General features: G+C 44.9%; 1 protein-coding gene across 1 annotated transcript in view; it reads right to left on the bottom strand.

Annotated features, from left to right (window-relative positions):
* KIF1C (kinesin family member 1C) overlaps positions 1-16,971 on the bottom strand; it is a gene marked incomplete in the record, with an annotated part of 77,711 nt that overhangs the window by 22,919 nt on the left and 37,821 nt on the right. Inside the window, 8 exon segments of the mRNA XM_073623059.1 lie at positions 2,276-2,354; positions 4,658-4,733; positions 6,705-6,770; positions 6,850-6,927; positions 8,778-8,889; positions 11,457-11,635; positions 12,735-12,800; positions 16,234-16,413. Coding sequence (XP_073479160.1) covers positions 2,276-2,354; positions 4,658-4,733; positions 6,705-6,770; positions 6,850-6,927; positions 8,778-8,889; positions 11,457-11,635; positions 12,735-12,800; positions 16,234-16,413 — 836 coding nt within the window.

Here is a 16,971-nt window from a genome sequence, read left to right as displayed (position 1 = left end):
GGTGGCCACTGACTGGCTGCTGATGGGCACTGATTGGCATTGTGGTTGGCACCTCTGATGGGGGCTGCACTGATAATGTGCTGCTGATTATCAGTGGAAACCCCCCCTCTGGCAGGAGAGCAGCTAATTGCCTCTCCCTGTCAGTGCGAACCGAGGAAAGACGATTACCGGAAAACTTACTGGTTTACGCTGTGATCAGCTGTGATTGGTCCCAGCTTATAACATGGTAAAGAGCCTCCGTCAGAGGCTCTTTACCACGTTCGGAGATGAGGTGTGTCAGACACCACACCACTGATCGCCGTGCTTCGCGATCACGGCTTATCCTGATGAACATCATATGACGCCCAGTCAGGATAACTGAACCACTTCCCAGCCGTCATTTTGCTATAGGCCGGGCGGGAAGTGGTTACAACAGTGACCTCGATTATAAACTGAAGTGAAGATTTACTATCTTATAGGGAAAATCAAAAAAATGTTTAGTGAGTGATATTAAAGTCTTTTTTTTTTTTTTTTTTTTTGTTTAAAAATAACAAACATGTTATACTTGCCTCCTCTGTGCAGTTGGTTTTGCACAGAGCAGTCCTGATCCTCCTCTTCTCGGGTCCCTCTTCTGTGCTCCTGGCCCTTCCCTCCTGCCGAGTGCCCCCATAGACCAGCAGCTTGCTATGGGGGCACCTGAGCTGAGCCGCTGCTGTGTGTGTGTCCATTTTTTTAAAGGGACAAGGTAAAAAAAAAAAAAAATCATAAATTGAAATAAAATAAGAAAAAAAAAAAATGTAAAAAAATTTAAAAGCGCCCCCATCTCCGTGAGCTCACGCAGCAAAGAAAACGCCTACATAAGTCGCTTCGCAAATCTAAACGGTTTTCAAATCACACATGTGAGATATTGCCACGATCGTCAGAGTGAGCGCAATAATTCTAGCAGAAGACCTCCTCTGTAACTCTAACCTGGTAACCTTTACATTTTTTTAAATCGTCATCTATGGAGATTTTTTAGGTACTGTAGTTTGTCGCCATTCCACAAGCATGTGCACTTTCAAAGCCTGACATGTTAGGTATCTATTTACTCAGCGTAACATCATCTTTCACATTAAACAAAAAAAAAAAAGTAATACTGCTGATTAACCCTTCACCCTCTGATTGACTTTTTTTTGGGCAGAGCTTGCAAAGTACAGGTCCTCTAAAGGCAGGGTTTCCCAACCCGTGGGGGGGGGGGGGGGTACATCCAGTGCTCTATCTCCCGAGTCCCGCCTCCTGCACACATACAGTCCCCGGCGGCTTGCTGTAGCCGTGTTGCTCGGCATTGTGGTACCAACGGGGGAAGCAGGCCGCCCTGTGTGCGCGCGTGTGTGTGTGTGGGTGCGCATGTGTGGGTGCGTGTACATGTGTGGATGGGTGCTAGTGTGTGGGTGGGTGGATGCGTGGGTGGGTGTCAGGTCAGCGGCAGCTGCCCAGGGTCCTGTCAATGGAAAGGAGCCCATCGTGTTGCCTGGAAGATGTCAGTAGGCGGCTCTATGTTCTCCTATCTCCCGGCTCCTCCCCCTCTCCAGCGCGTCTCGGATATCTTGCCATTTGTGAAAATGACTGCTGCGGCTCTCTGATCTCCACTCCACTCTGCAATCCTGCACATAGCCAGCTACTGCAGACAGGAAAATAAGGCGAGTCCTGCCTGCTCAGGAACTTTACATGCCAGCATTCCCAGCCATCAGTGCCCCCTACGAGTGTCTCCTATGCGTGCCCCCTATCCCTTCCCATCACTTTCTTGAGACAGGGGTAATCAGGAAATGTTTTTAGACTTGCAGGGGTACTTTGCCGTAAGAGGTTGAGAAATACTGCTCTAAGGCAATGTTTCTCAACCTCAGTCCTCAAGTACCCCCAACGGGCCATGTTTTGGGAACTTCCCTTAGATAAAATAGCTCTCCTCAATACCATGTCATTGATATTGATTCAAAGCAGCTGCGCAAAGTAAAGGAAAACCTGAAAACATGGCCCGGACTTCAGGACTGAGGTTGAGAACCAATGCTCTAAGACTGAAGAACACGATTCTCGCACACCCGGGCGTAAATCTACAGAGCAAAGCGTTGTACATTGAGCGCTTCCTCCGACCAGGCCTTTTCTGTCCTCTTGCTCCCTTGCGCTGATTACTGAAACCCCCCCATCCCTCAACACTGCATCATGTTCCTTCGTAGTACAGCTCATGCAGGAGCAGAGCAAAGACTGCATCTCTTCCATTATGAGACCAATGCAGAGGGTGAAGCGCAACACAACTACTCACCGGAGTGTACTCAGTGTCTCCTCGTAGTTGATATCCGCTGGACTCAGCGCTGCAATCATGGCAGTACGGGAATTTCCTCCTGAGATGAAAAAAAATAAAATAAATTAATAGTCTTCCATCACTAGTGCTCACAAATTTTTTAGGCTTTAAAGCTGAACTCCAAGACTCACCACACCAAAGTCTGGTTGAGTTGAGGTGTAATGTTTAGGCTCTGTTCACATATATGCGAATTGGAATGCGATTTGAAAACGCATCGGATGCGCATGACATGTGAACCAAACCGGCTTTCTATGGAGCTGGTTCACATATGTGCGGTGCAGTGGCAGTGCAAATTCCCTGCAAATTTAAAAAAAGAGTCCTGTGCGTTTTCTGAGCACTGCACAGTGTGGTTCAGATGCAAATTCCAAGCTCATTGCCTTCTATGGGAACGCATCAGAATCACACGGGGCCCCCCCCCCTCCCCAAAGCACCTTGTCCCCATGTTTGATGGGGGCAAGGGCCTCTTCCTCACAGCCCTGACCAGTGGTTGTGGGGGTCTGCGGGCGGGGGCTTACTAACTTGGAAGCCCCCTTGGAAGGCCAACAGATCCCCCACTATGTGAACGAGTATCAGGGTATATTGTACCCCTACTCATTCACCAAAAAAAGTGCCAAAAATAAACAAGAATACAGAGACAGTTTTTGACAATTCCTTTAATTAAAAAAAAAACTCATGTCTCTCCCCCCCCCCCGGTGTAGATTCAGCATCAATCACAATGAGCACTACCGCCGCAACCCAAAGAAAAAAACAAAACAAAACAAAAAACAATGCTCTGTACCCGTCGCTAGCTCCGCCGTCTGACAGTTCTTAAAAAACTAAGGGGGCGGGGCCACCCGATGATGTCCCTGGATGGTCCTGCCCCTTGTGACATCAACCCAGCATGCAACGGTCGATAAAGAGGTGATGTCGCCGTGTGGCCACGCCCCTTAGTTATTTAGGAACTGTCAGACACCAGTACAGAGCATTTTTTTTTTTCGGGTCGTGGTGGTGTTTATGATTGAGGCTAAATCTACACGGGCGGACATGGTTTTTGGGTTTTTGTTTTAAATAAAAAGGAGTTGTCAAAAACCACCTGTTTTTTTTTTTTATTTTTGACACTTTTTTTTAGTGAATGAGTAGGGGTACAATGCACCCCACATACTCATTCACCGCGGGGGGGGGGGGGGGGGGGGGGGTTGGGTGCTGTGATCTGGGGCTTCCAAATTCCGATAAGCCCCCTGCCTGCAGACCTCCACAACCACTGGCCAGGGTTTTGGGGAAGGGGCCCTTGTCCCCCCACACCGCAAAGCACCCTCTCCATGTTGAGGGCATGAGGCCTGGTATGGCTCGGGAAAGGAGGGGGGGTTTGCTAGTCCCCCCCCCTCCCCATTTTTTCCAGGCCTGCCAAGCTGCTTTTTAGGATAAGGGTCTGGTATGGATTTTGGAGGGGGAACCCCACGTTGTTTTTCTGTATTTTGGCATGGGGTTCTCCTCAAAATTCATTCCAGACCTAAGGGTTTGGTATGGATTTGGGGGGGGGGGACCCCACACCAATTTTTTTTTTTTTGGCATGGTGTCTCCCTTAAAATCCATACTAGACCCAAATGGCCTGGTATGGATTGGGGGGGGGGGGGACACCCCAGGCTGTTTTCTCAAATTTTATTGCCGACAATTCTTTGTTTTACGTTCAGCTGTCAGCAGGGAACCCGCTGACAGCTGATGAGTCATCGGTTGTTAAGGACGCGGCAGTCAGCTTTCCGACCCCGCTCCTTAACAACCAGCTATTGTTAAAGAAGTCGGTGGCTGCAGGCTCCGAAAATTTGCATCTGAAAATCGCACCTGAACCGATGAACAGCTGCTTTGGAAATCTGAAGTGAAAACGCATGGGAAATTCGCACCAGACATGTGTGAACCTAACCTTACCGTATTTTTCACTACAATAGGATTCCAGTGCTCTCCAACGCTGCAAGTTGTGGGCAGCCCTCACCGTTCTCACGTACGATGCAGGACTATTGGTTATATGGAGCGGCACCTCCAGTTTTCTGAAGCTGGTTCATAGAGCTGCAATAATTTACATCTTTTATATATCCCCAGTGTTCAGCTTTAAAAATTTCCAAATGGGGTTGGCAAGCAAGTAAAAAAAAAATTTGGCATTCAATAATTTTTTTTTTTTTTTTCAATAAAAAGGAACTTCAGCCAAAACTGTTCCTAAACATTAAAGGGTTAAACCCTAAAGTTCTTCAACCACTTGCCGACCACGTAACGTACGTGTTAATGCCAGGAGATGGCCCAAAGGGATTAATCAACTAAAACATCTGCTACCCGTGTTCCAATGTATGGAGGGGGGGGGATTCTGAAACTCACCCAGGTTTTCCTTCAAGAGCCAGGTGAGGGCGGAGTCCCGGTACGGGATAAAATCCGATTTTTTCTTCTTGTTTTGCTGGATGAAAAATGTAACAATTGTTTAGAAAACAAGAAACAGCAGATCATATATCTCACAGTCCTCACATTATGACATCACCACAAAGCACCGAGTGCAACATACTTACAAGTACAGGAAAGCAGGCGACTCCTTTTATTGACAGGCAGCATTAGAGAGAGAAACATGTCAGATAGGCTAATAGAGACGTGATCCATGTAGAATGATTGGATAACTGTCCACTACATTACTAATGTAATGTAGCGGACAGTTATCCAAAGTGGAAAAAAAACACCTTTTCGTCACACTATGACGACTTTCAGTACTAGGTGGGTCTAGGGACAGAGATACTTGGCTGGCCTCATTTCCTGAAAATAACACCAAGCTGCCTCCATCATGGCTCCCCCCACCCTTGAATCTTTGGACATTCACACATCTTGTGTTTCTCCCACTCTTCCCGCTGCATTTCACGGCATCCAACAAGGTGGAATTGTGGGAACCCCTCATAATGGGTACAGCAGGTGTACAGTAACAGCAGTGTTAATTTCGTCAACTAAAATGACTCCCAAAGACATGCTGGTAGGTTAATTGGCTTCTGTCCAAAATTGGTCTTGGTATATGGGTGAGAGTTGGGGACCTTGGATTGTGGGCTCCTTGAGGGTAGGGACCAATGTGGGTGTGCGATGTATGTGTGGAGCGCTGCGTAAATTGACGGCACTATACAAGTACCTTAAATAAATAGGGACAATTATAGACACTCACTCAGGTTGAACTGGATGGACTGGTATATTTATTCAACATTACTAACTATGTATCTAAAACATTTTAGTCGACTAAATGAATACTATTTTAGTCTACTAAAATACGACTAAGGCTATGTTTCCACTAGTGCGTCCCCAAAGTCGCGCGATTTTGCCGCGATTTTTTACCGCGATTTTACCGCGACTTTTTACCGCGATTTGAAGCAATGCCTGTATCTATGGACCTCAAGTCGCATCAAAGTGGGACCAAAGTAGTGCAGGGACTACTTTGAAGTCGCTGCGACTTGAAGTCGCACAGATATGAACGGTACTCATTGGAAATCATGGGAAACAATTTGTCATGCGACTTTTCAGTCCCAAGTCGCATGAAAAGTCGCACTAGTGGAAACAGAGCCTAAAACTAAAACAATTGACATGACCAAAATACGACTAAAACTAAAATTGCATTTTAATCAAAAGACTATGACTAAAACTAAATTGAAATTTGACTTAAAAATTGAACACTGGTCTGTAGTGCATGTTCAAACCTCAATACCATATATGATAACATAAGAGATTTTTCACTCCAGGAGGTATAGAATGAGTTTGGAAATTGTAGGGGAAGGTTAACTAATGAATTACAATTTAATTACACCCATTAGATTTTAGACGACTAAAATGTACTGGAGATTTAGTAGACTATATACGACTAAAACTAAAACAATTGCAGAAGACTAAAATGGGACTAAAACTAAAATGCCATTTTAGTCCTAAGACTAAATCAAAATCGAAATTTTCTGCCAACATTAACACTGGTGTACAGACACGGGAACTCAGCACAGGGATGGTGGGAACCCCTTATAATGGGCACAGCAGGTGTACAGACCCGGGAACTCAGCACAGGGATGGTGGGAACCCCTCATAATGGGCACAGCAGGTGTACAGACCCAGGAACTCAGCACATGGATGGTGGGAACCCCTCATAATGGGCACAGCGTGTGTACAGACCCGGGAACTCAGCACTTTGTTTACAAAAAAAGGTGCAGAAACTTTTTGAAGAGTGCATTATAATTCATGCGACCACCAACTGACCATAGCAGCCATAAGACCACCAAGCTTGACATAAAGAAGACCACAAGAGCCACAACACAACACAACCACAAGACAGCCACTAGATCCGACAAGGACAGCAGTGCCACAACACCCATCACCACGTAGGACACAAGAACCGCGCTCAGTCCACACGTCTCACCATTTCAGCCAAGGCGGAAATAACCTTCCCCAGCGTAGTCAGTGACTTGTTGATGTTGGCTCCTTCCTGGAAAAACAAAAGGCATTATGGTTTCAGAGGTTCAGAATATTAAATATAACAAAATTTATAAAGAAATAGAACTCACCTTAAGTCGGGTCCCTTTTGCCCCCGAAGAATCAGCCCGCTCACTGCCGGCTAAATCCACCAGACTGATCTTACTGACCTACATGGGGGAAAAAAAAAGAAAAAAAACACATTGTTAAAAAGGAATTTTCCAGTTGAAATAGTTTTTTTTTACGTGTTCAGGATTTAGGTCCCCTGCCCCAGCATTCTTCAGGTTCTAGCACCGTCCTCACCCGGGCTGGATCTTTGCCAGTGTTTGAGTTCCCGGCAGCGCCCGCCATGCTAACTGTGGGAAGCTAGCTGTGATTCTTTGCAGCTTCAAAGCCGGCTTCTCTCACTGAGCATGTGCAGGCCGTGCTGCACTTTGTGAATGGTCCCACAACCTTCTGGGCAGCCTCGGGTTTGATCAGATGCTTTGGAAGTCAGAGGAGAGATCTGGGGTCTAAAACCCCCATGTTGTTCATACCTTGTGATGGCAATAACATTAATAAAAAAATTAAAATAAAAGTACAGTGTTAAAAATATATTAAAATAAATAACAAAATAGAAAAAAATAATAATTAAAGCACCCCTGACTCCCGGCATGCTCACGCGCAAATGTGATCTCATCACACATGTGAGGTATCGCCGCAAACTTCAGAGAGAGAGCAATAATTCTAGCACCGGACCTCCTGCGTAAAACTGTAAAAGCTTTTTAAGGCTTCACATATGGAGATTTTTAGGTCCTGCCGTTTGGCGCCATTCCACAGACATAGGCACATTTTAAATGAGTGACCTATTAGGCATCTATTTACTCTGTGTGACATTCTCTTTTATATATTTTACCCAAAAAATTGGGTATTATATTGCTTTTGTGTTTATTAAATTCTTTAAAAATGTTTTTTTTTTTTTCAAAATGGGTTAAAAAAAAAAAAAAAAAAAAAAAAAAAAAAAGCTGCGCAATAACGTATGACATAAAAATGGAATAGAAGAGTTTGCCCCAGCTAGCTGACTGAGCTGTTTGTGGACCACATCCCGGATACTTATAGTAAAAAATTGGTTTCCTCAAATTGGGATTTTAAACGGACCACAAACAGTAATCATAAAAAAAAAATACAAATTTATTGGTACGTATATATATATATATATATATTCAAAGATAAAATAACTACAATAGCAAACTGAAGTCACTAATTTGTTTATATACATAAAATACGTTTTTGCCTAGATATCTATACTGTGGAGACATTTGCTTGTATTCAATTGAATTACTGTCTAATACATAAGATTTTGTATATATATAATTTTTTTTGCACACCCAGGCCAATTCAGGCATTTCTCTATGTGTAAAAATATTTTTTTTTAAAATAAAAATATACCTGGAAACCCCAAACATAACATTATATTATAATGATATATATATATATATATATCATTATAATATCATTATAATATAATGTTATGTTATGTTATGTTTGGGGTTTCCAGGTATATTTTTATTTAAAAAAAAAATATTTTTACACATAAAGAAATGCCTGAATTGGCCTGGGTGTGCAAAAAAATAAAATAAAATAATAATAATAATAATTTTATATATATATATATATATGTGTGTGTATGTATGTATGTATGTATGTATGTATGTATGTATGTATGTATGTATGTATATATGTATATATATATATATATATATATATATATATATATATATATATATATATATATACACACATACATATATATACACACACTGTTTGGAGGCTCCAGATATTTTTTTTATTTAAAAAAAAAATGATTTTTACACATAGGAGAGAAATGCCTGAACTGGCCTGGGTGGCAAGTGGTTATTGGCAACACAATCAAGTTGAATGAAAATACTGACATTCTACGTGGCAAATGCAATGGCTGCAAGGGTTTCTGGGTAAATGACGGTTAGGGGACGCTATTTTCATTCTCTGTGCTCGCACTTACCTTCTCTGTGTCTAGGTTGGTCATCTCATCGTGCCTCTTCTGTGTGAAGACGATTGTGAAGACGGCGTGCGAGCGGCTGCTGGTCTCATTCATGTTGGTGGCAGCGACAGTCCTGAGAGCGGAACAGATGGCGGTTATTATTTCTATGATTACAGCAAGCAGATAAGACGATGAGCTTGGCCAACTAGCTCTATGATAGGACAACTACCGTTTCACAAAACGGTAAAAAAAAAAAAAAAAATGTATTTAGTTCATTGAAGGACACGGCCATGCTTCATGACAGATGGGGTTGATTTCGCCACCTACAGGAGCAGGACGCTAGGTGCAAGTAAAAGCACACCCAAAAGGGAGGGGCCACTCTGGGAGGTGACCAAGCCCTCCATCTGCACCAAGGAGTTCAGTTATTTCCTTTGTGTCTCAGGAGTTGGGAAGCGGAGCCTTCTGAATACCCTTTTATAATTTGATGCTATTAAAAGGGATTGTAAAGTCTCATTTTATTTTAATTTTTTAAATAACAAACAGTTCTATACTTACCTCCTCTGTTGTAGTGGATCTGCACAGAGCAGCCCAGATCCTCCTCTTCTCAGGTCCCTCTTCGGCGCTCCTGGCACCTTCCTCCCGTCAAATGCCCCCACAGCCAGCAGCTTACTATGGGGGGCACCCGAGCCAAGCCGCAGCTCTGTGTGCCCATTCAGACACGGAGCTGTCGTTCGGGCCTGCCCCCTCTCTCTCCGGATTGGCTAACTGACTTTGATTGACAGCAGCGGAGGCCAATGGCGCCGCTGCTGTGTCCCAACCAATCAGGAGGGAGAGTCCTGGATGGATGAGGGACTCGTGGACATTGCTGGAGAGAGATGGGGCGCAGGTAAGTATTAAGGGGTACTGGGACAGCTGCTACACACGTTTTTTTATCTTAATGCATTAAGATAAGAAAAAACCTTCTGACTTTACAACCACTTTAAAACTGAACAGCACAGAGATATAGAAGACAAAAATGAACGCAGCTCGGTAATCATCAATATATCCTTAAACATATTTTGAATGCAACAGTGTAAATACCTGGATTTGATGTTAAGTCTACTGCAATCCCTGAACAGCAGAGATCAGACTGGGATATGGGAGGTGTGCTGTGTGCAAATATGCTGACATGGAACAAGCTGACAGAAGGGGAGAGCGGAGAGGATCTCCCATAGAGCTCCCCCATAGAGCATTTGGTCCCATTCTGATCTATGGCTACACTTTATAAGATAATAACTTATTTTGCTAAGTTTCTGCAGGCTGTAGCTCCACCCTAGGCAGAAGTCCAATTGATGGGTGTTCCTATAGAGGGAGCCACAACACAACACAACATAAGCCCCTGTCCACTCCTCTCTTTGTACAGTGATGCTCACTTAATCAGCTGCCTGTCTGGAGGAGCTCTGCTCAGGGTCGACGGGAAAGCGATTGATCTTTTGCAGCCATGGCAATAGCTTGTGGCTTATGTTGTTGCAAATGGACGAGCGCTGTCATTTACAATGTTGTTGTATATGACGGTATTCATCATTCGCAACAACCAAATGGCAAAAAAAAGTACAAGCCACCAGCTTTTAATATTGGGGTAATCCAGTGCCCCTCCTGCAAATATCACAGAAGCCTAGCTAGATCACACATAAAATAGTTCTAATCCACCTTATTATCACATGACTAGTGCCAAGGGGCAAATTATCCAGTGCCCCTCCCCCTCCATACAACACATGACCAATATATCTGGGAGGCAGAAAGCACTTCTGGGATAACCTACGTAGATGATCTTTGTGGCCCCTGACCACTAACATTTGATGACCAATAACTGAGGGACGACCCACTGCCCCTCCCCCATACAATGCATGATGGACATTGATCCGGGATCCCTCCTCCTTTCCATGGACGCATTTTAAACCCTCCAGTCCTTTTCAGCCAAGCAAGCTGCAATCTTTGCCTCGGTTTGATCTGCAACTGTCATGATGCTGCACATGTGGTTTGACAATTTGGTTGAAAGCACAAGCAAATATGGCAGTTAGCATTTCCAGCATGCCGGGAATGTAATTTTTTTTTTAATTGATGGGTTTAGTTCCGCTTTAAAAGGATTTTTTTTTCTAATTTTTGCTGGATGTAGCTCCACCCCAGCCAGATGCCCAATTTATGGGCGTTTCAATTGGAGAGCTACAGCTCAACACGGAGCCCGTCTCCTCTTTTTGTAGGGTGATACACTTTTAAATCAGCGGTCAGAACACAGACTAAAGGGGCCGCAGCCATAGGCTGACTCTTTGCTCAGTGTCGGCAGGGCGGTAATGCATCTCTTACAGTCATAGTAATATAGCTAGTGGATTGTTTTGTTGCAAATGACAGCGCTCGCCATTCACAGCGGAATGACAACACCACGAGCTGTTTCTAGGACTCTAAAGGATTCAATCATTACCCCGCAAGTAGAAAGCAGAGAGTCAGTGCAAACACAGTGGTCGCCTCCATGGACTGACATCCCTACTCAGTGCCAGAGGGATAGTGATCGATCCTTACAGTAAAAGACAGCAGCTTGTCAGTTACAACGCAATGATAAAACTACAAGCCACCAGCGTTTACTATAAGTTGTAAAAGATCAATCACCACCCTGCCAGCATTGAACATCTGACAGGTTTGTTCCCTTTGTAACCAGGCAGTTACCTGGCCTTATTCCCGCAGTCCATGAGGTCGGCGATATCGTCGTAGGAAGTCACTGCCAGCTTAGACAGGTCCTCCACATAGGGGCCCATGATGGGGTGCTCTCTGACTCGCAGGTTCCCTTTACTCTTGGGGCTCAGCAGATCCCGGACTCTCTCGCAGTAGATTTCCATGTAGCTGACCTAGACAGAGGGGAAGAGGAAGGCTGGTTAGGTTACCGGTGCTGGGAGGGCGGCTCACCAGTCAGCATCTGCATCAGAGGAGCTTACAATCTAATGTTTGGCCCCCCCCCCCCTTTTCCCCCCCTTTACATCACCAATTATTACACATTTATATAGTTCTGACATATACCGCAGTGCTGTACAGAGAACACTGAGCCAGTCACATCAGACTCTGCACCAGAGGAGCTTACACTCTAATGTCCCCCCCACAGTCACACAATATTATTATTATACATTTATATAGCTCTGACATATACCGCAGTGCTGTACAGAGAACACTGAGCCAGTCACAGTCTCTGCAGCAGAAGAGCTTACACTCTAATGCCCCCACAGTCACACACTATTATACATTTATATAGCTCTGACATATACCGCAGTGCTGTACAGAGAACACTGAGCCAGTCACAGTCTCTGCAGCAGAAGAGCTTACACTCTAATGCCCCCACAGTCACACACTATTATACTTTTATATAGCTCTGACATATACCGCAGTGCTGTACAGAGAACACTGAGCCAGTCACATCAGACTCTGCACCAGAGGAGCTTACACTCTAATGTCACCCCACAGTCACACACTATTATTATTATTATACATTTATATAGCTCTGACATATACCGCAGTGCTGTACAGAGAACACTGAGCCAGTCACAGTCTCTGCAGCAGAAGAGCTTACACTCTAATGCCCCCACAGTCACACACTATTATACATTTATATAGCTCTGACATATACCGCAGTGCTGTACAGAGAACACTGAGCCAGTCACATCAGTATCTGCACCAGAGGAGCTTACATTTGAATGTCACCCCACAGTCACACACTATTATTATACATTTATATAGCTCTGAAATATACTGCAGTGCTGTACAGGGAACACTGAGCCAGTCACTTTAGTCTCCCCAACAATAAAGATACATAAACTTTCAGTATTTTTCAGAGTGTGAGGACACCAGAGCACCCGGGGGTAACATACAAACTCCAAGCAGAGCCCGTTGGGCCCCAGGATTACACTATCACCCTATAAAAAGGTGTTTGGGCATGAGGTATGAGCAGCCTCTCACCTCCACAGAGTAGGACAGATCGGGGCTCTTGTTGTTGCTGACTCGGGCAAATAAATCTTCACATAACTGAAAAAGAGAAGAGACCAGTCATTGCATTATGTATGTACACACAGATCAGACTGGTCACATGATATTATCGGTCACATGACACAAAGAACAAGTAGTATGACCTGATGAATCTCCAGGATGATTCACATTTCCGCCGCCTCCAAACATCACATGACCCTAAGGGTAACCCCCACCCACAAATATTACAATAGCCTGGAGCAGTGATGGCGAACCTTGGCACCCCAATTGTTTTGGAACTACATTTCCCATGATGCTCATGCACTCTGCAGTGTAGTTGAGCATCATGGGAAATGTAGTTCCAAATCATATGGGGTGCCAAGGTTCGAAATCACTGGCCCAGACTCTCCAAGTAACCATACAAATAGGTTCTCATCCACTTTAAAATCACATGATCAGTTCCTAGGCAAATGATCCAGAGCAACCAAGAGAGCCTGCTCTACCGCAAATTACCTGGAGAGACTAGAAACCTGTGCTCTGATCCAGATGCCTTTAAAAATTGTAGCAATAACCCTGTAATACAATGAAGCCGGCTACTCGGTAACATCCATTGCAACAACTCTTTATTGGCTACATGGCAAGATACAGCAGGACAATGCTTACGCGTTTCAGCCAAAGACTTACTCATAGCATCAGTGTGGCTCCGGCTGAAACGCGTTAGCATGTTACTGCTGTATCCTGCCATGTAGCGAATAAAAACAGTTGTTGCAATGGATGTTATCGTGTAGCCAGCTTGATTGTATTAGAAAATGATCCAGAGCCCCACCCCCCCCATACATCACATGACCAATAGATACGGGGAGCAGAAAGCACTTCTAGTAGAGCTGCACGATTCTGGAAAAAAATGAGAATCACGATTTTTGTTCCTTAGAATAAAGATCACGATTCTGAAAAACTTTTTTATTTTAAAGATTTACAACCCCTGAACATTAGGTTATCAAGCAAGATGGCAAAAAAATAAGACATAATACTCTTTGCTTCAATTAAATATAAAGAAATGTAATGAAAAATAATGTAATGTGTAAAGAAATAAAAAAATGACCATTAAGTTACATAGTAGGTGAGGTTGAAAAAAGACACAAGTCCAACCTATGTGTGTGATTATGTGTCAGTATTACATTGTATATCCCTGTATGTTGCGGTCATTCAGGTGCTTATCCAATAGTTTATAGAAACTATCGATGCTCCCCGCTGAGACCACTGCCTGTGGAAGGGAATTCCACATCCTTGCCACGCTTACAGTAATGAACCCGCTACATAGTTTAAGGTTAAACCTCTTTTCTTTTAATTTTAATGAGTGGCCACGAGTCTTGTTAAACTCTCTTCTGCGAAAAAGTTTTATCCCTATTGTGGGGGCACCAGTACAGTATTTGTATATTGAAATCATATCCCCTCTCAAGAGTCTCTTCTCCAGAGAGAATAAGTTCAGTGCTCGCAACCTTTCCTCATAACTAATATCCTCCAGACCCTTTATTAGCTTTGTTGCCCTTCTTTGTACTCCATTTCCAGTACGTCCCTCCTGAGGACTGGTGCCCAGAACTGGACAGCATACTCCAGGTGAGGCCAGACCAGAGTCTTGTAGAGCGGGAGAATTATCGTTTTATCTCTGCAGTTAAGCCCATTTTTAATACATGCCAATATTCTGTTTGCTTTGTTAGCAGCAGCTTGGCATTGCATGTCATTGCTGAGCCGATCATCTATCAGGACCCCCAGGTCCTTTTCCATCCTAGATTCCCCCAGAGGTTCTCCCCCCAGTGTATAGATTGCATTCATATTTTTGCCACCCAAATGCATTATTTTACATTTTTCTACATTGAACCTCATTTGCCATGTAGTCACCCACCCCATTAATTTGTTCAGGTCTTTTTGCAAGGTTTCCACATCCTGCGGAGAAGTTATTGCCCTGCTTAGCTTAGCATCGTCTGCAAATACAGAGATTGAACTGTTTATCCCATCCTCCAGGTCGTTTATGAACAAATTAAATAGGATTGGTCCCAGCACAGAACCTTGGGGAACCCCACTACCCACCCCTGACCATTCCGAGTACTCCCCATTTATCACCACCCTCTGAACACGCCCTTGTAGCCAGTTTTCAATCCATGTACTCACCCTATGGTCCATGCCAACGGACCCTATTTTGTACAGTAAACGTTTATGGGGAACTGTGTCAAATGCTTTTGCAAAATCCAGATACACCACGTCTACGGGCCTTCCTTTATCTAGATGGCAACTCACCTCCTCATAGAAGGTTAAATCGGTGTTTCACTGTCTCCACATAATTTTTTTTTTTCTAAGACTGACAATGTTTAATCTATTGTAATCTTGAACTTACTTGTTCCGTTTCTGCAGCCTACTGCTCTCAGTTTTCTGTAGTAAAAATAACTTTTAAAAGTTCCTGTTGTCGGTTTTCATCTTGCCTGTGGGCATGTGAAGCCCACAGGCATCCTCTTCCGGGATACGGTGCTGCTGATCGACTAGCATGCACCGCCCCTTCTAGCCCCGATCTCGCGCATACGCAGTAAAAACGAAATCGGAGCACCGTCAAGAGCTCAGGTTGCTATCACAACGGCAGTCCTGTTTAACTCTCACGAGATTTCACGGCGGCTCTCCGCAACGTCTCCTGGGATGAATGACAATGAGATCCCAGGAGACAGTGCGCCGAAGACAGGATATGACGCTAATACCCGCAAAGTCCACGCCCACAGCCGCAGGGACAGAACAAAGGGAAAGACAGATAACGTAAGGTAGGGAAAAAAAAAAAAAAAAAAAAAGCTCCATATGGCACTCGGTGTTGCCTTTAGAAGCCACCGAGATGCTGTTTAAAAAATGGGTGAAGATCTGCTTTAATAGATTGGTTTGGCAAGAACAATTCTTCATGAATCCATGCTGATTACTGCTAATGATACCGTTCTCATTACTAAAATCTTATATATAGTCCCTTATCATCCCCTCCAAGTGTTTGCATACTATTGATGTTAGGCTAACTGCTCTGTAATTCCCAGGGATGTATTTTGGCCCTTTTTTAAATATTGGTGCTACATTGGCTTTCCTCCCATCAGCTGGTACCATTCCAGTCAGTAGACTGTCTGTAAAAATTAGGAACAATGGTCTGGCAATTACTTGACCGAGTTCCCCAAGTCCCCTCGGGTGCAAGCCATCTGGTCCTGGTGATTCATTAACGTTAAGTTTCCCAAGTCTATTTTCTAATTCTGAAATAGTTGGCCATTGAAGCTCCTTACCAATAGGATCAGATCCCCAGTAACTGGGGGACGACCCAATGCTCCTCCACCATACACTGCCTATTAGATGATGATCCAGAGCCCCCCCCGTACAGATTATACAGTCAGTACCTGGTGGGTAACCCAGGGGCCCCAGCTTTCAGTATAGTCACATGACCAGAGCCCCTCCTTCATATAAATTACACAGCCATTACCTGGGGGATGATGCCGTGTTGCTCTGGCTCGGGTTTCCCCATCATGGTGTAGGACTTTCCAGCCCCCGTCTGTCCGTAGGCAAAGATACAGACGTTATATCCTTCAAATGCGTGCAAGAGCATCTCCTCGCCGATGTCCTTGTACACCTGACGCTGAGAAGCGAAGTTTGGGTCTTCCTCCTGCCGGGGAGACAATGGGAAATGTTACATCATCACATGGCAATACCAAGTTCACCTTTTCAACAAAAAACACAATGCAGTCTTGGGAACCCAGTTTGCTCTTTGTTTAGCTTTGGGGCATCCTTGAAAACTCCCCAATGTCAAGATCAGCCCTGTCTTTCCTCGCCACCGCAGCATTAGCACGCACCCCCCCCCCCCACTCTCCCTGCAGTGACAGCAGCACGCTCCCCACTCACCCCTTAGCAGCAGGACACTCCCCACTCGTCCCGCAGCAGCAGCGCGCTCCCCACTCGCCCCGTAGCAGCAGCGCGCTCCCCACTCGCCCCGTAGCAGCAGCGCGCTCCCCACTCGCCCCGCAGCAGCAGGACGCTCCCCACTCGCCCTGCAGTAGCAGGACGCTCCCCACTCGCCCCGCAGTAGCAGGATGCTCCCCACTCGCCCCGCAGCAGCAGGACGCTCCCCCCGTAGTAGCAGGACGCTCCCCAATCGCCCCACAGTAGCAGGACGCTCCCCATTCGCCCCGTAGCGGAAGCAGGGCGCTCCCCACTCGCCCCGTAG

This window comes from Aquarana catesbeiana, linkage group LG03 (assembly GCF_042186555.1).
Source record: "Aquarana catesbeiana isolate 2022-GZ linkage group LG03, ASM4218655v1, whole genome shotgun sequence".
Taxonomy (NCBI): domain Eukaryota; kingdom Metazoa; phylum Chordata; class Amphibia; order Anura; family Ranidae; genus Aquarana; species Aquarana catesbeiana.
Note: the sequence above shows the minus strand (reverse complement) of the source record. Positions and strands in the feature narration are given on the sequence as shown.